Source organism: Canis lupus, chromosome 10, assembly GCF_003254725.2.
Source record: "Canis lupus dingo isolate Sandy chromosome 10, ASM325472v2, whole genome shotgun sequence".
NCBI lineage: Eukaryota > Metazoa > Chordata > Mammalia > Carnivora > Canidae > Canis > Canis lupus.
Genome location: NC_064252.1, coordinates 22787250 through 22808807, shown reverse-complemented (window position 1 = coordinate 22808807; position 21558 = coordinate 22787250). Strand labels below are relative to the sequence as shown.

The 21558-nt window shown below is 51.9% G+C and overlaps 1 protein-coding gene across 3 annotated transcripts in view; it reads left to right on the top strand.

Annotated features, from left to right (window-relative positions):
* MPPED1 (metallophosphoesterase domain containing 1) overlaps window positions 1-10076 on the top strand; it is a 77890-nt gene extending 67814 nt beyond the window's left edge. For all 3 annotated transcript variants that reach the window (XM_025457228.3, XM_025457247.3, XM_025457238.3), the window contains exons 5-7: window positions 3685-3800; window positions 5602-5715; window positions 7681-10076. In XM_025457228.3, the coding sequence (XP_025313013.1) occupies window positions 3685-3800; window positions 5602-5715; window positions 7681-7799 (349 nt within the window). In that variant the 3' untranslated portion in view covers window positions 7800-10076. The remainder of the gene's footprint in view (window positions 1-3684; window positions 3801-5601; window positions 5716-7680) is intronic.
* The last annotated feature ends 11482 nt before the right edge of the window (window positions 10077-21558 follow it).

Genomic DNA, 21558 nt, shown 5'->3' with positions numbered 1-21558 from the left:
TGGTGATGATGGTGGTGCTGCTGCTGCTTGTGATGGTGATGATGATGGAGATGGGATGATGATGATGTTGATGATGGTGGTGATGATGGTGGTATTGGTGATAGTGATAGTGGTGATGCTGCTGCTTGCGATGATGATGATGATGATGATGGAGGTGGGGATGATGATGATGGTGGTAGTGGTGAAGATGGAGATGGGATGATGATGGTGATAGTGGTGATGATGGAGATGGGATGATGATGGTGATATGGTGATGAAGGCAGCTACAATGCATTGAACCAGGCACTGTTTTAAGCACTTTATATGGATTAATGGATTTAATCCTTCCAAACAGCCCTATTGAGATGGTATTATTATCCCTGTTTTATAGATGGGGAAATTAAGGCATAGAGAGAAGTCGAGTCACTTGCCAAAGGTCACACAGGTAGTAAGAGGTGGACCCATTCTCACCCAAGTCCGTCCAACCCCAAGATTGCCTTAAAGATGGGTGTAAAATTGTGTGTGTGGAGGGGGGGGTGCATTTTCTGTGGAGAGGACTCTCACCTTTATGCAGATGTGCAAGGGCAGGCCTATGTGGACCTGCCAGTGATAGGAGGTGTCTTCTGAGGGGACTGTCCCCAGGGCAGCCCACCCAGTTGCTATTTCCCAGCCCCGAACACCTGGTCTCCTCACTTGGCAGGTGCTTCCTATGGTTGGGGATCCCTTGGACAGCCCAAACCTGGGGACTCAGCCCTTCTGTGCCTCCTTCTCACCATCTGTTTCTCCTCCCAGAGCCTCAGAGTGCAGATCCCAGGCCCCCACCCATACAGGTGTTCTTCCGGGATCCACTCATATCTAGGTATGAGGGAATCTTTTCGGCTTCGCCTACAAGAACAAGGCAGGAGCCAACAGACCCCTTCTTCAAAGCCAAAACGTAGGTCAGCAGGGGCTTGGGGCCATGGTGGCCTGGCGAGCTCTGCCCGCTTTTAGTGAGTGTTTCTGGGTAGGGCCTGGGGGCTCTCTTGAATATGGGGCATCGTTTTGAGCTTTGAAGTTTAGGCTGCAATCCCAAGGCAACAGGAAAAGTCCTGACATCTGTTAACAGAGGGATTTGTTGATCCAGGCCTCCGTCACTCACCACCATTCCCTAATGCGACATTTATTCCCCTCTGGGCTGCTGCTGGGTGCAGGAGGAGCGGCAGGGTGGGGCAGGCAGGGCTCTGAAGGATACATGTGGCATGAGGGCAGGGTAGGCAGGAGGGGAAGATCAGGGACCCAGTGTTCCTGGCAGGGGTCCCAGATGAGCAAGGCCGGCAATGGAGGGGACTCGGCATGTGTCTGAAATGATGAAAGGACTTTTGGCGCCCAGACAGCCACCGTGGTGCCCCATCTTCCTCCCTCACAAACCTGGGCTCCAGGAGATGGTACTGCAGGCATGAAGGCTGGGGGGACAGAGACTCAGGCCTGGGTTCAAACATGACTTCTCCCCCGATGAGCCGTGTGACCCTGGGCACCTCACCGCCCCTCACCGAACCTCAGTCCTCTTGTCCAGAATGTACCATGGTGGGACGAAATCAGGGTTTTCAAATGGTGTTCCATGAGGTGCCTGGGGTTCCAAAGAGGTGGCTGGCAACAGGTAGAGCCGTTGGGTCCACAACCAGAGGTCTCAGCCTCACCCTGGAAGGGCGTATGGGCCATGAGAGGGATGTTAGCGGCCACTTTGGGCACGCGACAGACCCTGAAGATGAAAGCCCAGCCTCCCAGCTGACTTGTATGGTATGTGTGGGCAGGTGAGTGGTAGTGAGGTGCCCAGCCTGGGAGTCAGCACGCCCGGGGCCAAGTCTCCAGGTTACCTCACCTCTCTAAGCCTCTGGTTCCTCATCTGTAAAATGGGGATACTGAGTCCTTAATTCACAGGGTTCTTGTAACAGGAAAACCATCCGTGTACTTGGACGGTAGCTGACAAAAAAGTAGGTATGCAGGAGATGCAGGTGATAATTCCTGTTCTCAGTCTCCTCGTCCATAAAACATAAAGAAAGAAACCTGTCTGCCCACCCATGCTGCCTGTGTGAAGGTCCCTGAGGTGGCAGGTGAGGAGGTGACCGTGGTGATGACAGTGATAGTGGTGATGATGCCTGTATCATGTCCTGGGGCCATAGACTGGGGAGCTTAAAACAATAGGCATTTATTCTTTCACGGTCTGGGGGCTGGACGTCTGAGATCAAGGTGTCACCAACATTTGTCCTTTTTGAGGGCCCTGAGAGGGAAGCTGTTCCATGACCCTCTCCCAGCTTCTGGTGGTGCTCCTTGGCTTGTAGACAACATCACTCCAATCCCCACCTCCATTGTCACTGGACCTTTTCCCTCTGTCTCTGTGTTTTTACAGGACCTTCTCATAAGACACCAGTCACTAGATTAGGGGCGCACCCTAATCTGCTATCACCTCATCTTAGCTTGATTATATCTGCAAGGACCCTATTTCTAAACACAGTCACATTCACAGGTATTGGGGGTTCATACTTCAACCTATGTTTTTGGAGGACACAATGTGACCCACAACAGTGGCGACAGTGATGTTGGTGATGGTGAGAGTGCTGGTGGTGATGATGGTATGTGATGATATTGATGGTGGTGATGATGATGATGGTGGTGATGATGGTGATAATGATAATGATGGTGGTGATGATGGTGATGGTGGTGATGGTGACGGTGGTGATGATGGTGATAATGATGGTGGTGATGATGGTGGTGATAATGGGGATGATGGTGACGGTGGTGATGATGGGGATTTTGTAAACATTAAAGGGCTATGTTAATGTGAGATCTTATGACTCAGGCCTAAAGGGAGGTTCTTAGTAGGATGCTTTTGTTAGAAATGGAAGCCCAATCAAATGGCTTTCTTTGGGCCCATGTAAGTGAGAAGTGCAGAGGTATGGTGGGTGACCGGTGCAGTTTTGACCCAGGGGCTCCCCTGGGCCATGTGGTCCAGCCATCGCCCTTTGGGACAGCTTAATAGCTGCTAACAGTTTCTAAGGCAAGAAGCTCACTGGTTGAGACACAGGGTTGACAGCTTCATCTTCCCTCATCCTCCAAAGAAATATCTGGGATTCCCTCCAATGGAAGGATCTGGGTTACACGTTCACCAGTGAGCCAGTTGGCCTGGGTCCCTCTGGCCCTGCCCTTAGAGCTGGGGATGGACGCAGCCTGCTGGGAGCTTCAGGGGAAAGCAGGAATCACTGTCCTCCACTCGGAAGCCACTCTCTCTGGGTGGGGTCCCTGGGTGGTGATGATGGTGATGGTGGCGATGATGGGTGGGGTCTCTACCTGCCCCAGCCGTGGGCGGGAAGACAGAGGAGCGTTTTCCTGGTGAGGGGTGGGTGCGCATGTGCTCTGAGTTTCCTTAGAAGAGCCTGGAGCAAGAGAGGTCATTGGCAGAAGCTGATTCTTTTTAAACTTTCATTTTAAAAAATTATGGAAATAATTCGTCCTAGAAAAACAAAAACTGTGTTGAAAGACGAGGAAAAGGTAAGAGGATGCCAGTGACATCGCCCGGCCCACGAGTCGGTCAGGATTCTGGCTGAGTCCCGGTGGTCGTCACCTTTACTTGAGTTTCGAAGCATCAGGCAGGTCCTGAGGACCTCAGGCCTCCGCCTGCCCCCCCTTCCTGTCCGCGGCCTCTCTGAACCTCCTGCTCTTCTTCCGTAGGCAGCCCTGGTTTTATGGCTGGGGCTTTAACCTCCCTCGAGGCCAAGCACTGCTAGAGAAATGGAACCTCATTCCCGAAGGCGTAGACATCCTGATAACCCACGGACCACCACTGGGTAAGCACCAGGTGGCCATCAGCTGGCCGGCTTGGGCTGGGGGGACGCGGGGGGGTTGGGGGGGCCCCGCCTGAGCCCTGAGGTCAGCCCCTGTGAGCTCCGAGTCGGCTTGCTGCGGCACAGGGGACAGTTCTCCCCAGAGCCCCCCTTGCTTCCCAAGCACCGACTGTCCCCCGTGGGCCCTTCGCAGTGCCCCAGGGAGGGCGGAGTCGCGGCCTGCGTGCTCCACACTGGGGCTGCGGCGGGGCGGGGAGGGGAGGCTGCGCCCTGACTCTCCAGGCCCGCGCGTCCCGGGGCAGAATACTTTCAGGGTGGCTCTCTGGGCTTTGTCCTGCCCCGCGAGACCCCTAGGGGACTGCAGCGCCATCCATCCCGGCAGCCCCCAGGCCCCAGCCTCCTCCCAGGCCCCGCCGCCACCTCCCTGGTCCAGGCGGATGGCAGCACTCCGGTGGCCTAACCGCCTCGAGGCCCCACTGGCTGTCCCGCGGTCAGGGGCTCTCTCAGGCCACCCCTCCCCGTCCCCTCGCACATGGCCTGGCCTCCGCGCGTCCCTCCAATCCCACCTCCGAACTGTGCCCCAGCCCCTTCCTCTCCTCTCCAGCCCTGCTGACCCCACCTGGGGCCGGCGGTGTCTCCGGCCTATTCGATGATTGCCACGGCCCCCTCACTGCTCCCCCTGCCCCCAGTCCTGCCCCTTCCGTTCCACTGTCCCCGCATCCGCATCCGCAGGAGGGAGTCCTCCGAACCCGCAGCTGTGCCATGGTGCCTCTCTACGACCCTTCGTGGCTCCCCAGCGCCTGCTAGCCTCCTCCGCACCCCCACCGCGGGCACGGGACCTGCCGTCCCTCCCGCAGTGATGGGGCCACTCTGGGGGTGCTTGCCTCCAGGGCTTCCAGGCTGCGGGTGGAGGGGCACGGAATGGCCAGGCCCGGTGGGCCCTCCCTCTCCCCCCACCCCCTCCCTCCCTCTCCCTGTCTCTCCCTCCCTCCCCTTCCGTCTTCCCCTCCCTCCTTCCTCCCCTCCCTTTCTCTCCCTCCCTCCCCCTCCTTTCCTCTCCCTCCCCCTCTCTCCTCCCCTCCATCCCTCAGCACTAACACAGCAGGCTGCCTGACCGAGGCCTTGAGGATCCCCCTTCCCCACCAGCAGAAACCTGTTCTGCCCACCCAAACCGAGAGGGGCCGAGATGAACCCCGGTGTCTCGCTTGGAGTAATCAATTATTCTTCGTTTGCGTAGCCATGTGAGGAGAATGAGCAGCCGCCATCTGGGGCGGCTCCGGGAGGCTGGCGGTGCGCGGACCCAGACTCCGCACGGGAGCTGTGCTGCGTGGAATGGACTTCATTCCCTTCATTCCCGGGGTTTTGTGATGTTTGCTTAAGAAGTTTCCAACGTGGAGATCTTGCTCCTGGTGCAGCCCTGCTGCCAGCACTGGGGTGCCCTTGGGCCTCCCCCGTCCCTCTCAGGCCTTGGTTTGCCTGTCTCTGCAATGGGTGGATGGCCCCCTGGAGGCCGCCTTGAGCCCGTGGGGGAGCTCACGTGCCACCCTGAGTGCCTGGCCCACTCTGGGCCCTTGCCAGCTTGGCCCCGCAGAGGACGAGGCTCCCGTCAGGCTTTCCCTCCCCGGAGGCGGGGCAGGGCGGCCAAGGGACAGCTGCGGGGGTCCGGGGGTGGGTCTGCCTGGGGCCTGGAGTCGGGGACCCCGTGACTTGGAGACCCCGAAGCTGCAGCCTGGGGTCTGCGGGGCGGGGCGCCTGGCCACCCGGACCCCGTCCATCACCGCCCTCCCGCCGTCTCCTCACACAGGCTTCCTGGACTGGGTCCCCAAGAAGATGCAGCGGGTGGGCTGCGTGGAGCTGCTCAACACAGTGCAGAGGCGCGTCCAGCCGCGGCTGCACGTCTTTGGCCACATCCACGAAGGTGGGTGACGGGGGCGGGGGCGGGCTCCTCACCTCCGTCCACCCAGTCACCTCCTCCCCCGTCTCCGCTCATTCCTGACACGGGGTCACTGCTTGCCCGGCCCCGGCCGCAACTCTGCCTCCCTGGACAGTCTCTGGGACACGGGCAGGGAGCTTTTCGGAGGAGGGGACATTGGATGGGACACGGAGGATGTGGTAGGTTCGGAGGCACACTGGGAGGCCTTAGGGCTGGCAGCCCGGTCTTGTCGCCCTGCGGCCTGGCATACTTAATAAATAAGTATTAATAAACGTGGAGGGTCACTTGCTCGCCTGAGACATTGTGGTGGCACCTCGCCTCCACCCCCACCACACACACATACACACGTGGCATTCTGGCTCTACTCCCGGGGGGCTGGGGACACCTGCTGGGTCCACCTAGTTGGAATGGTGCGGGGTGTTCACTTCCCCCCAAGGGGCAGCGGGCAGGGTGGCTGTGATGGTGGCGGGGGGTGTCAGTCCAGCCCTGAGTGCCCGCGCCCCCACACCTGCACACAGGGCTTTCGTTATTAGGCCTTGGGCTTCTCACCGTAGCCTGATCGTTTGCACACCTCCTCCTCCTTTTGCTCCCTTTGACCTTCATCCCCCTGCCCCAGGCCTCCCTGGCCCATCCCACCCTACCGGAAAGTGCACAGGCTCCATGGAGCATGGGGACCCAGGTGTTGTTCCCCAGAGTTGTCTTCTGGCCTCCTGAACCTCTGTCTGTGTGAGGCCAGGGCCCCTGGGCCTCACATGTGCCTGGTCCACATCAGATTGTCTCCAGCTCAGAAGCAAACGAGCCTCAGCCCTTTCCCCGAGGGCCGTGCAGGGTGTCGGCAGACAGCAGCACTGATCAGACCGCCCCTGGCCCCACGGAGCTCACAGTCTTCTAGGCAGGAGACAGGCTACCAAAGGCAGAATCTGAGAGGTCAAGGAAGAGGACAACCCCTGTGGGATGTGCTGTGGAATAGCAATAATGGCTGTCATTTTGTGCAGCCCTACCAAGGGCATGTGATGCCACCAGATCTGAGGTTGTGTGTGATCTAGATCACACTTGTATAGGAAAAATGGGGGCACCAAAGAATGGGTAACCTATAGGGGGAGGGGAATGTCCCTTCTGGCTTGGAGGTGACCTGAGCTTAAAGATGAAGATTCTAAGAAGTAGTCATGGTGGGAAAAGGCTATGATGGCAGTACAGGCTAAGACAAGAAAGTACGTGATGATGTTGGTGGTGGTGATGGTGATGATGGTGGTGATGGTGGTGATGATGATGGTGGTGGCGATGGTGATGATGGTGCTGGTGATGATGGTGGTGGTGGTGGTGGTGGTAGTGGTGGTGGTGATAATGATGATGGTGATGGTAGTGATGGGGATGGTGATGAGGATGGTGCTGGTAGTGGTGGTGGTAGTGGTGGTGATGATGATGGTGATGATGCTAATGGTGGTGATGATGTCAGTGATGAGGTCTCACTGTGCTATTCATGTGCTTTTGAAGGACTGGGCTGAACACTGTATGTGGATTATTGTTTTTTAAAGATTTTATTTATTTGAGAGAGAGCAAGTGAGCAAGAGAGAGAGTGCTTGAGGGGAGAGAGGCAGAGGGAGAGGGAGCAGCAAACTCCCTGCTGAGAAGGCAGCCCGATGTGGGGCTGGATCTCAGGACCCCGAGATCATGACCTGAGCCGAAGGCAGACACCTAACCACTGAGCCACCCAGGCGCCCCTGTAGGTGGATTATGATCTCATGTGCTCCTCACAGCAGCCCGAGGAGGAGCATCTGTCATCCTCACCTCTATTTCTAGATGAAGAGGCTAAGTTGAGGGTTTCGGTAGCTTGCCCCGGATGTGTTCAGCCCACTGTAGCGAGTGCTCTCTCACTATCCACTAAGACCACCTCATTGCCCGGCCCTGGCCTCACCCCTCAGCCCTGACCGGCGTCTGCTTACTTTCCAGGCTACGGTGTCATGGCAGATGGGACCACCACCTATGTGAACGCGTCCGTGTGCACCGTGAACTACCAGCCTGTGAACCCGCCCATAGTCATTGACCTCCCCACACCCCGGAACTCCTGACTGCCCCCGCTGTCTCAGCCCTTCCTGCCCACATCAGCTACATCCGCCTGGCCGAGAGCACGGACCCCAACCACCCTTCCTTCCACGCAGACAACCCGTCTGGCCACGGGGACCAGCCCAGCAGATGGGTTGAGGCCTTGGAATGAAGAAACATTCCCCTGACTCTTCGGCCTCCGTCACCTGGAGTCAGGACCCTGGGGGTCCCTGTCAGGGGTTCTGTGCTCATGACTGTCTTCTGCGTGTACATTCCCGCGTGTACCTTGTCAAACGACCTAACAAGCTTGCGGTCCTGTCCTGCTCGGGAACTGACGGACTCATCCTTCTCGGTTGGACACCCTTGTGGGTTTGGGAAGCCGCTGCTCCTGGACACATTTTGGAAGTTCTCGCACAAAATCTCCCTCTGAGGGTTTGTGAGCCCACACAGGCTGCGAGCCCCAGGGCTGGGGGGGGGTAGGTTTTCTAGCCTGGGTGCAAGGAACCCGCCATCTCCTCCCGGGCCGGAGAGGAGACAGGCCTGTGTCACAGCCAAGGCCCTGGAGGGAGCGATCAGGGACGTCTCAGGAATTCGGACTGCACCTGGCCAGGCCAGCAAGCCGTCTGCCTTGCCTTGTGACCCTGCTTTCTTCCTGTGGGCATCTAGCCGTCTTGAACAATGGCCTGAGCATCCCAGGCGCTTGCTTGGAGCCTGGATTTTGGGGGGTGGGGGTGGTTCTACAGAACAAGCCATGTGAGTGCCCAGGACCAGATGGAGGGTCCCCAAGTCATGGACGGCCCCGATCCGTGGGGGCTGCTCGGCCCTGCAGAACTCAGCAGGCTGGAGGGGCCGCAGACGCAGGCCGGGTGTATGTGCCCGTGTGGGGGTGCACAGACCTATACACACACACGTCCTTCTTATCTTAATGGAGTGGACCTCGTGTTTCTCATTACTGCCCTCGAATGGGGTTCCATCCTCATGCGGGTTCCCCACGCACCGTTTGGGTTCTGTGTCTGGGCCCACAGCTGAAGAGGCTGAGTGCTTCCTGGCCCTTGCCTGTGCCAGTCTGTTGTGCTGACGGGAGGGTGGCATGGTGACAGAGCAGGCCCTGGGCTCTGGCCGCTTCACGCAGGGGGACTTCTTTTTTTCCTTTAAATTAGGACTGGGTGGGGGGTTGGGGCTGAATCTGTGAGGGATCCCAAGGGAGCCAGCAGGGTCTCACCACGGTGAGGCGAGAGAGGCAGGATGGCCACGTGCAGGGTCAGAGTCTATCTTTATTCAAAATTTTGATATTTTGTTCATCGTGGCTATTTTTCTGAATAGATTTTGATTTTTAACAACATTGGATTACCTGGCACCACTGATATCTATTGCTGAGCGTTTTGGTGCCTTCTGGAATCTTGCACCAGAGAGGAGGGCTGGCTCACTTCCCCCTAGGCCCAGGCCTGGCAGCCAGCCCCTAACACGCCCTCTTCTCTCATTGTCTCAGGCGGTCCTGCAAGATCGGCATGGTTGGCCCCATTTTAGAGATGAGGGGCTCGAGATCAGAGAGGTGACATAACTTGCCTGAGGGGACACAGCTCAAGAGGGGCAGAAGCAGGCCGTGAGCCTTGGTCTCTGGCTTCATAGCCTCTGCTTTGCCACTGCCCAAAGCTCTGCCCCCACAAGGCCACGCAGGGTCCCCAGGCTCCTTTTTTTCCCTTAAGGGTCCTGTTCAGAGCCTCTCTGATTTGTTGCTCATAGAGAGTCCCTGGAGCACTGTGGGATCCCGTAGTCTGAGCCCAGCGTCCCGGGAGACCCCGAGTCCTTGCCCACTGGCACAGGGCTCCCCACAGGGCGAGGGGCACCATCCGTGAGGGGAGCGCGGCAGCAGCACCACTGCACGGACCGGGGGCCAGCCGCGCCCTGGGGGGGTGAGGACTTCAGGAATCTGGCCAAGCGGTTCCTGGTGGCCGAGGATGTTTACAAGGTCTCTGGGGAAGGCCAGGTGCAGGGCACAGGTGCACGCGCGGGGTGGAGAAGACACAGGCCCTTTTAGTCACCTCTACCGAATTTCTATTCGGACCAAGAACTATAAACTTCAAAAATTTTTTTCCTAAGGTATCTTCAGAATATGGTGTATTTTTATGTGGAAAAGTTATGAAGGCAGCTGTTACTTTGAAAGAAAATTCATTAAAAGTCCTTGAGGTATGAAAGATGATGGCGTGCTCCTCAATCATTTTGGCATAACTTGATTGTGGCTGTAATTTTTTTTTTTTTTTTTTGTCAAGCATGTCAGACAATAAAGTCTTTGTAAAAAGAAAGAGATGTCCATGTGGCGCCTCTTCCTATGCGTCTTTGGGTGTTGTGTGAGGCATGTGGGGGAGGAACGGGGTCCTCCCAGCCCAGGCCTGGGTCCTTGACAGACTTCAGAGGCCAAAAGACCTTCCATGTGGAAGCAACTGGCGTCCTTTCATTTGCTTCAGCTTCCCCAGGGGTGGGGCAGTCTCAGAGGTGGCTGGCACCGGGCCATTCGGTACCCTATGACATTCACGTACTTTGCCTGATTCCTCAAAACAGAGTACTTACATCAAGATGCTCTTAGCGGTGGGCCCTTCCCGGAGGCAGTATGTTCAACCCAGCCCTTATCAAACTACGGTCCAGATGTCACCCAAGAAAATCATTGACAGGTAAAATGACACCAGGTCTCAAAGCCACCTAAGCTGTAAAAGTCTCACCATTTCTATTCATCCATCCATCTACCCACCCATCTGTCCATCTACCCACCCATCCGCTCATCCATCTGGCCATCCATCCATCCATCTAACCATCCATCCATCTACCCGGCCATCCATCCACCCACCCATCCATCCATCCGTCCATCTATCCATCATCAATCCATCTGCCCATCATCCATCCATCCATCCACCACCCACATTCCCATCTGTTGATCCATTCCACATCACACCACAGTCATTCCACTCCACACACATTCCACATCACATTCACTGGTCACTTCCCATGGGGCTGCCTTGGATGAGGGAGGTGGCGCTAGATTAAGGAAGTAGAATTGCTGAGGGGTGAGGTGGGGGGAGTCAAGGATGACAATGGTGTTGGCTGCCAGTCATGGAGGGGGAATGGGAGCTGGAAGAACAGGTTTGAGGAGGGATGGGGAGTTTTGTTGGGACGGGAGCTGGAGGTGCACTTGGAATATGCAGGGGGGGAGGTCCAATGGCTGCAGGGATAAGTGGGCCTGGAGGAGGAGAAGCGTCTCTGAGGATCTCTGATCCTCTCTGATTGCTCTGAGGAGATCTCTGAGGTCAGCATCTGTGAGCCATAACCAAAGCCATGGGTCTGGAAGAGCCCTCCCAGAGGGATGCGTGGAGGGCAGGAGCAGCAGCCTGGGTCAGACTGTGTGTCTCAGCCTCCCCATGGCCCTTTCCTGTCCTCAGACTGCCCCACCTGCCACCTGCCCTCCACCAGGGCCTCACAGGTGCCTACACCACCGTGTCCTGGGCCTCGGCTCTCCATCAGGGGGCCATGAGGAGGAGTCACTTGACTGAGGTAGCCTTGGCTGCCTCTCTTGGCTGGTGCGAGTACAAGCAGGGCACCCGGGCAGGGGCAGGGACCCTCTGTGCCAGCTGCTGCCTCTGGTAGTGCCGTCACGCTGTAGGCCCTCCTGTGGTACACGGGCCCCACGTTCTGCTGAAACTCCAGACGTAGCCACTGCTGAGCCACATGCTCCTGCTGCCCTCAGTGTAGACAGGTCCTCATTTGTCTGGGGTTTGGATGAGTGGTGGTGGTGGTGGGGGGTCCCACAGCAAAGGTGCCAGGGCACATAGTGCCTCAGCTCTTGGTGGCTCAGCATTCAGGGCTCATGTGCACTCACAGCATCTTTGCCCAGGTGACCCCCAAATAGGATGGCATCTCAGACAATCCTCTTATTGTCCACAGGAGTCTAGTGAGCCAATCCAGCGAGCTGTGTCCCCTGCCTACCTTCACTTTCCTGGAGAGACCCCTGCCCAGGCCCCTGAACAAACTGGTGGAGGTGACAAGCTCTGTGGACAAGGACTTCATCCAGAGTTCTCCCCTAATGCCACCCACAGCTCCTGGCTGGGCCCGAGCCTGCTTGGGGCCCTCAGTCCCACCCTCCCATTGAAGGCACAGACTGAAGGTCTCCAAGATGTGCGAGTCAGGCTCTGCTGTCTGGAAGCTCGCGGTGTCCTTTGGAGAGTTCATCTAATCCCAGAAAAGAAGTGGAACCCCTTCAGGCCTTACATGCTTGGGGCCCAGAGAGCGGCAGAGGGGGCAGGTTTGGGGGCCCTGAGGAAGAGCAAGCCTGGTGTATAGGGGAGATAGAGGAAAGCTTCCAGGAGGAGGAAGGAGCACGGTTGGGCCCTGAACAACAGAACACAGTTTTCCCGTTAAAAAAACTTTTTTAAATTTTGAAATAATTTTAGACATAGAGAAGACTTGTAAGGTGGTACAGGGAGTTCCTCGATACCCTTCTCCCAGTTTCCCCTGATGCGAACATATGTAACAGCGATGCAGTTACCAAAACTAGGAAATGAATACTGGTACAACACTATTAAACTATAAGCCTTATTTGGATTTCTATAGTTTTTTATTAATATCTTTTCTCCACTCCAGAACCCAGTCCATGGTGCCATGCTGCCTTTAGTTGTCCTGTGTCCATTATAACTGTTTCCCAGTCTGTCCTCACTTTGCCTGACCTTGAAAGTTTTGAATACTGGTTGACTATTCTGTAGAATGTCCATCAAGTTGGGTTTATCTGCTGTTTTCTCGTGATTAGTCTGGGGTTACGTATTAATGAGAATACAACACAGCTGACTGGTCCTCAAGGCCACTGGGGTAACATGACGTCACCGTGACGTTCCACTGTGGATGCCGGTCTTGAGCACGTGGTGGTGGTGATGTCTGCCAGCTTTCTCCACTGTGAAGGTGCTAGTCTTCCTTTTCCATGCTCTGTTTGTTAGCAGAGAGACACTAGTCCAGCTCATGGTCAAGGAGAGGTGACTCAAGCTCTCCCTTCTAGAGGGAGGAGCAGCAAAGAATTTGTGGACACAGTTAAGATCACCACATTTAAAAAAAAAAAGATCACCACATTAATAAATATTTGGGGGAGGTATATTCAGGCTACGCAAATGTCCCAATTCTCCTTAAAGTTCTGTCTACTAATTTAAGCATCCATCTATGGATCTTGCCTGGAACAATGATTACTGAGGTGCTCTCATGGCAATTTTCTAATTCTTCCTTCCTCATACATTTATTATTTGGAATTGTTCTGTAACGAAGATTTGTCCCTTTTCTGCCATTTATTTATTTTTGATCAGCACAGACTCATGGTTATTTATTTTTTCATTAGGTTAAAATATAGTACTGTCGCTATTTATTTTGTTTACTCAAATTGTTTTAACTTTGCCCTCTGGGAGCTCTTTCAAGTTGGCTCCTGTGTTCTTTTGACATATTCCTATCTTTTGTTTGTTTGACTTCCTTGATTTCTGGCACTACAAGATGCACCCAGCCCATCTTGCATTTTCTGTGCTCTAGCCCTGGAATCAGCTATTTCTACAGAGAGTTCTAACTCCTTTTGTTTAGAAAGCAAGATCTAGGTGATGTGCTAGTTGCTACTAGGATATTACTACTTCTAGGTCCTCACAGTGGTCAAAGCAAGGAAATACATGAGTATACTAATAATCTATAAGCTCATTTATCTTTCCTATGTCTATATCCATCCAACCATCCATTCACCCATTCATCTACCCATTCATCCATCGATCCATCGACCCATCCATCTTACCTATCTATCCATCCATCCATCCATCCATCCATCCATCCATCCAACTGTCTATGCACCTACCTACTTACCTATCTATTTATCTTAAAATAATCATTAGTTCATACTGATACACCACCCTTACCTCAGATTCTAATGCAGCAATGTATAATTTATTCTTTCTTTTCCACCTTGCATATTTGTTACTTCTTCCTTTGACAAGGGGAAGGCTGGTTCCCATATCTGCGATTATGTGTGTGTTCAATCCTAGCACATCCATAAAGCAGTTTCAGAATTTTTGATCTGGCTCCCCCGTGAGAAACATAGTTACCAGCTAGAGTTCAAGGTTCACGTGTAATCCTTTTTTTCTCTTTAGTTTGACAATCCAAACTCTTTTCCAAGGTTAAATTGGTCAGGTCTTCTCTCCCAACCCAATTCAGGGAGGTTATGTCAAACATTAGAAGTACAATTAGATTCTGTTGTCACAGGCTACACTATATCTTAAGATTCCCTGACATCTTAGTTGACTGTTTTAAATTTGCATATAGTCAAGTCACTCTTTATAGTGTGCAGTTCTGAGAGTTTCCAGAAATGTAGACTCATGTATCCACCACCCCAGTACCATAGGGAACAGTTCTATCACTTGAAAAATTCTTGACTCCTTTTACATCATACTATTTTCCAAAATGTGTTTTCACAATCCCACCGGCATGGAATGAGTATTCCTCTTGGTTCACATCTTCATGAGAATTTGGTATTGTTCATTTAAAAAAATTTTTGCCATTTGAGTAGGTATGTCTTGTATTTCATTGTGGTTTTAATTTCCATTTCCCTAATGACTACTGGTGTTGAACATCCTTTTATATGCTTATTTGCTATTCATGTGTATTCTTTTGTGAAGTGTCTGTTCAGATTTTTGTCCTTTTCTTCCTTAAAAACATTTGTTTTGTTTTGTTTTATGGTCTTTACGCTCTGGATACAAGTCCTTAATTGAATATGTGATTTGCAAATCTTTTCTTCTAGTCTGTGGGTTGTCTTTCATTCTCTTAACAGATTCTCACAGCAAAAGTTTCGAATTTTGATAAAGTCCAATGTATCAGTTTTATCTTTTATGAATTGTGCTTTTGGTGTAGTACCTAAAAACCCACTGTCAGGCTCAGGGTCATGCAGATTTTCTCTGATGTTTTCTTGTAGAGGTTTATAGTTTTATGTTTTACATTTAGGTCTATGATGCATTTTAAGTTAATTTTGGTGTAAGATGTGAGGTTTGTATAAGTTTCATGTTTTTACATTCAAATGCTATTTCTCCATGAATTGCCTTTATACATTTGTCAAAAATCAGGTGGCTATATTTGTATGGGTATTATTTTGGGTTATTTTGTTCCATTGATTGATAACTTTATCCTTTTGCCAATATCTTACTCTCCTGAGTATTGTAACTTTATGGGTAAATCTTGAATTTGGATAGTATGAGTTGTCCAATTTTGTTCTTTTTCAGAATTGTTTTGGCTATTCTAGTTCCTTTACCTTTCCAAGTCCATTTTCCAATGGACTTGTTGACATATAAAATAGATCTTGCTGAGATTTTGAGATAATATAGGATTTATAATCAGAGAAGTGATATTTTAACAGTTTTTATCATACAGATCTTGCACACATTTTGTTAGATTTATAGCTGAGTACTTCATTGTGGGTATATTATAAACAGTATTGTTTTTTACATTTTACATTGCAGGTGTTCACTGTGAGTACCCAGGCGCATAATTAACTTTTGTGTAATGACTTTGTAACTCACTTAGCTTTAGTCAGCCTTTTTTGTGGGTTATTTGAAATTTCCTATTAGGTAATCATGTCATCTGCAAAAAGAGACAATTTTATTTCTTCCTTTCCATTTTTATTTTTCCTTTTTTCTTGTCTTATTGCACTGGCTGGGACTTTCAGTATGATGTGGATAAGTGATGAGAGAGGACATCCTTGCCTTGTTCCTGATCTTAGAGGAAGGCATTCAATCTCTCATCATTCACTATAATGTTAGCTATAGTTTTTCTTAAGAATCAATGCTATATTTTGTCAAAAATCTTTTTCTGCATCTATTGAGATGATCATTATGTTTGACATGACAGGTCTAAGCATGGATCTCTTTGAGAGTTTATCCTCTTGAAGAGTTTGTTGAACTTCCTGGATACATAGAGTTATGTTTTTCTTCAAGTCTGGGACATTTTGGGGCACCTGGGTGGCTCAGTGGTTGAGTGTCTGCCTTCAGCCCAGGGCGTGATCCCGGGGTCCTGGGATCAAGTCCCACGTCGGGCTCCCTGCAGGGAGCCTGCTTCTCCCTCTGCCTGTGTCTCTGCCTCTCTCTCTCTGTGTCTCTCATGAATAAATAAATAAAGTCTTAAAAAAAGTTTGGGATGTTATTGGCTATTGTTTCTCCGAATATTTTTTTCTGCTCTGCCCCCTCCTCCTGTGACTCCCACTGTGTGTATGTTGGTACGCCGGATGATACTCCACAGGTCTCTGAGGCTCTGTTCATTTTTCTTATTTTTGCTTTTCGTTCTTCAGACTGGATGATCTCAAGTGTTCTGATTCTTTTGCATTCTCAAATCTGTTAAATTCTTCTAGTGAATTTTTAATTTCAGTTACAGTTTCCAGAATTTCTATTTGGTTCTTTTTCATCTCTTTAATACTTTTGATATTCTCAATCCAGTATTCTCATGACATGGGTTCCTTTAGCTATTTGAATATATTTAAAATAGCCAACTTAAAGCTTTTGTCTACTAAATCCAACACCTGGGCTTTCTCAGGGACAGTTTTTATTGATCACTTTTTCCCTCTGTGTATGGGCCATACTTTGTTCTTCTTTATTTTTTTTAAGATTTTATTTATAAAAGAGAGAGAGAAAGAAGAGAGTGAGAAATAAATGAGAGGAATGGGAGAGAGGGACAAGCAGACTCCATGCTGAGCACCAAGCCTGAGATCATGACCTGAATTGAAACCAAGAGTCAGATGCTTAACTGAACCACCCAGCACCCAGGCACCCCCTTTCTTATTTCTTTTTATGTCTTGTAATTTGTTGATAAACACTGGACATTTATTTTATTTATTTATTTATTTTTAAAATTTTTATTTATTTATTCATGAGAGACACAGAGAGAGAAGCAGGCTCCATGCAGGGAGCCCGACGTGGGACTCGATCCCAGGTCTCCAGGATCACACCCTAGGCCGAAGGTAGTACTAAACCACTGAGCCACCCGGGCTGCCCCAACACTGGACATTTTAAATAATATAATGTGGCAACTTTGGAAATAAGATTCTCTCCCCTCCAAGGTTTGTTATTATTGTTGCTTTTTTAGTTCCTTTTCTTAACTAATTCTGTTAAGTCTATATTCTAAGTCTATATTTGTCCTGTGTGGCCAGTGAAATCTCTTCTCAGCTTAGTGGTCAGCTAATGATTGGACAGAAATTTCCTTAAACACCTGGAACTGGTAAATCTCCCAGTCTTTGTTGATGAGCTCTGTGTGCATGTTGAGTCATGTCTTCAACACCGAGCCAGGTATTGACAATGGCCTTAGCTTTCATTTCCTGCTAGTGCAGAACCTTAAGGTCAGTTAAAGGTGAGACCTTAGGGTCTTCTCATATCTTTTCTGAGCATGTACACATCCCTGGGCATGTGCCAGCCTTATGCACATGCATGGACTTCTAATTAGATTCCCAGGAAAATCTTGGAAACTTTTCAAAATCTTTATGAACATCTTATTACCCAACTCTTCCTTTTAAGCTTTCTTAAATTGGTTGGCTCAACTGTCATCCACTACCTCAAGAAGCCACAAAGTTAAAATACTTGTTTGTAATTGTTTTTGACAAACGTCCCCTCTGTACTCTGGGGAAAAGACTTTTTTGTACCTGAGTAATCTCTGAGTCAGTTCAAATACAGACAGTCTTGCAAATGGAGTCCTCCAGGGAATCACAAGGCAGGTCAAATATGACAACTCTTTGGGAATGAGGCTTTGAAAGTACTCCAGCTCTATTCTACTTCCTTTGGTGACTTTCACTGTGCATTGGGAGTGCAGAGTGTTATTTTTCAAAGCTATCGTGGAGTTGGAGTGTCGCTCTTTGGACTAGAACAAGATAAAATGTCACAAAGTTTGTTCCCCCCCCCCCCAAAAAAAAAAACTCCGCTGTTTTTCTTGAATAAATGCTCCTTGGTTACTTGTATAAATATTTGGTTAATTTCTAGAATTTTGAAAAAGTTGATTCTGACAATTTTTGCCCTTCCTGTAGATGTACTGCTGGGTTAACAGTATTTCTGCCTCTCCTCCAGGAGCAGAGCCTTTTATTTTCATGTTCTGCTCCCCCACCTGCACTGGGTTCCAATTAGTGCCCTCGGGCTATAGCTTTGTCATCCTTCTGCATATTATCATTCCTGCTCCCTCTGAGAGATGGAAGATGGGTTCTGGCAGAGTTTCAGCAGTGGCTGCTGCTCTCTTCTTCTAGCCAGCACCACTGGGGAAACAGGAGTGGGGAAGTCTTCTCCTTGACCTCTGTGAACTCCTGGTGGGGTTCGTGAAGGACGCAGACACCACTATGCCAACAGCCCCCAGAGCATTCACATTCTCAGGCTAGCCTTTAACAATTTGTTAAAAATTTCCAGCTGAATCCTCTTATTGGCTTATACGATGGTTGGGGGTGACTATTCCAGGTAAGCAAATGCTTGGGTCTGCTGCTCTCTGCAGGCACCTGTATCCCCTCAGATTTTAATGAGTTGTGTGTGGTGGACTCCATTCTCAGCTGGATTTAAGAAAAGTCATTAATTTGCATTTGTCCTGTTACCCAGGTGGGAGTGATGCTCTTTCCAGCTCTCTGCCTCTAAGAAGCCAAAAACCACAGGTGCTTCTCAAGTCTCTGTTGTGTCATGCTTGCCAACCAACAGCTCATCATCCAAAACAAGTCACGTGGCTGAGTTTGGATTCAAGGAGTGAGGAAATGGACATCACTTCTTCAGAGACAGGAACTCCAAGATCAAATGCAAGGGGCATGGATATATGAAGGAGAGATGAATGGGGGCCATTTGTTCTGATATGAAGAATTTCATTGGAGGTGGAGAGATGGGGACTTGAACCTTTTAACATGATGGGATTCAGAGGGGATGTTGCACTCAGCTGAGTGTGGCTCAGGGAAGGCTGCCCAGAGCTGAAGATATCTGACTGGGATACAGCGCCCAGGAAAGAGAAGGAGGGAATGAATGGCAGTCCCGTCTGGGATTTACCCATCTTTATTTAGGTAGTAGCCCAAGCCTCTCAGCCTCCTGGCTTTGACTCTGAGGGCTCTGGAGCCCACCCCTCCCTCAAACCCTTGCTAAAATCCTGTGTTGAGGCCTTTGAGCTTAGGGCTGGGGCTCTTTGGGCTCCCATAGACTGAGGGCTTCCCCTACCAGAGCCCTGACCCTCTTCTCTTTCAATTGCTCGTGTCCTACTGTCTTGGGAACTCTAGGGGAGCAGGTCTGTGTGAATCCTTGGCCAGACAAGGGCTGGCCTTGAATGGGCTGCCTGGCTGGAGCCATGGATGGATGGTTCCAGGAGGACGGCAGAGAGGAGTTATATAACTTCATTTTGCAGAGACGGAAATAGAGGCCAGAGGGGTAAGTTGCACAGGGACTAGGGGATGAGCAGGGGAAGGCTGCTGACCTCAGGCTTGAAGGGTCCAGGCATCAGAAAAGTAGCTGGCTGACCTCTTCTGGGGTTAAGGGAAGGGACGGCTAACAGCCCACTAACCCACAGCCCTCAGCTTGGAAGTTCTGCTCTCAAGAAACCTCACCACTGAGCCAAGCCCAAGGGCAACTCACACTGGCTTGAGAAGGAGAAGAGATGTGGGCACTTCCTGGTGCCAAGTTCTGTGCTAGCACTTTCCACATTTGGCTCTCCCAATGTCCTCTGAGTTGGGTTTGAACCCTATTTATGATGTGGAAACTGAGGCTCAGATGGGGTAAATGACTTGGCCAGATTTCATGGTAGAGCTGGAATTTGAACCCAGTTTCACTAACACCAAAGCTGCCCTGAAAATGCTGCCTGTGTGCTTGCCAGTCGTGACCACACGCGGAGTCCTGTTTTGTGCCAGAATGAGCTCTTTGCTTCTCTAGAAGCCCCTTCTTGACCTGGAAGCTCTCCAAACCCTTCAATGACAGACACAAAGGCCACTCGACAGCATGAGATTAAATGTCTGGCTCAGCCTTGGGAGGTCAGGAAAGCTTTCTGCAAGCTGTGGCTCTGAGATGAGATTTGAAGGACAAGTCAGCATTTCCTGAGGTGTAGGTGGGGAAAACAGCAGGTGCAGAGCGTGAGGATGGGAGAGAGCCTGTGCAGGGAAGGCTGAGGTGGGTGCACAGGGTGGCCGGGCACATAGGCAGGGCCTTGAAAGCTGGGGCAGAGGCTCGTGGGAAGGGCATCCCCTTGTGCCCCTCACTCCTAAGAGCCGCTGAGGCCACAGGGATCCCTGATACATGGCACCACTTGGGGGCAGCAGGGGCCACGGCCTCTCTCTCCAGCACCCCGAACTTAGGCTGCCTGAGAGCCCCTTCCCCTGCAGTGGGCATCTTCCTCTGGACCCCCAGGCTCTCTGGGGCCTCAGGGCCCCTGGCCCTGCCTGGTCAGAGCCCCTCAGCTTCATCCTTGATCCCCCTTTGCCAGGCTGGGGAAATCTGACTGAGGGGCAGGAAGCAGGGAGCCAAGACCTCACTCCCCGGGGCCACCCACCACTGCCTGTGCTTCCCACAGGGCTTCCCTCCGCACTGGCCTCAGTATTGCCGTCTCTACAATGGGGATGAGAAGTCCACCTAGCCAGGGGGTGTGGCCAGGGGGACAGAGCACCCACAGCGCAGTTAGCTCTGGCCCCTGTTTCCTGAGAACTCAGTGAAGACCACAGGACAGGGGAGGAGAATCCAGGCCCAGGCCCCTGCGAAGCCACCCTCTTGGTGGCTGCGGCTGCCCTCAGAAGAAAACAAAGTCCTGTGTGTTTTCTTAGGCACCATCTTGCCGAGGTCCTCAGACCCATGGAGGTTTGCTTTCAGCCAAGCAAACTTCCACGACTTCCCCTAGTGTAGACAACCCAATTTAGTTAGTTCAACTTCAGAGAAAATTCAAATGTAGTGAGGCCAAGAGAGAACCCCCCATTGCAGATCCCAACCTGGGGGAGCAGGGGCTACCTGAGGCCGAGCTGGAGTGGGGCTGGCATCCCAGGCCTGTGCCCATCTGTGGGGCAAGCGTCTGGCAGAGGTGGTCTCGTCCTGGCTCGAAGCTGATGTTGCAGCTTCCCCATGAGCCCCCCCCCCCCACTTCAGCCTGGGGTCCGGTCTGAACTGAGGCTAGAACCCAGGACACAAGGAGACAAAGGTGACTGCAAATCCTCTTCAAGGCAAGGGAGGGCCTGTGGCGGCCGGGGCTCCTCTCCACATGCCTCATGAGCTTTGGAGCCCGAAGCCTTCCTGAACTTGGTGCACCTGCGTGGGGGCAGGAGTGGGGGGGTCCCGGCCCACGGACTTTGGCACGGCTTCTCCTCTGGAGCTACCTGGGCTGGGGTCACAGCGGGGGTTCCCTGCTCCCACTCCTCCCTGACAGCCAGCACCCACAACTCAGGGGCAGCTATCCTGGCTGCCTCTCCCTAGTTCCTTCCAGAACCTTCCAGAAGGCAGCAAACTCTAGGTCTCCCTTCCATTTGCCTCATAAAGGTGGTAAGGACTGCAGAGATTTAAAAGTTCTCTTAGCTGTCAGATCCCGCCACATCCAAGGAAGGGTCCCCCCCCGAAACAGTCACTGATGGGTGCCTCCAGCCAGCTGCTGGCTGGGCTGGCACGAGGCCTGACTCAGACCCGAGCTGGTGCCTGTGTCTCTAGGGGCAGAGAGGCGGCCATGCGGACAAGCCCAGCAGGGGTCCGGATCTGACCCAGGACGGAGGGAGGCCTTCTGTGCCCCCCATCTCCCGGGGCAACCAGCAGGCCCTCAGGAATAAAAGCTCCAGAA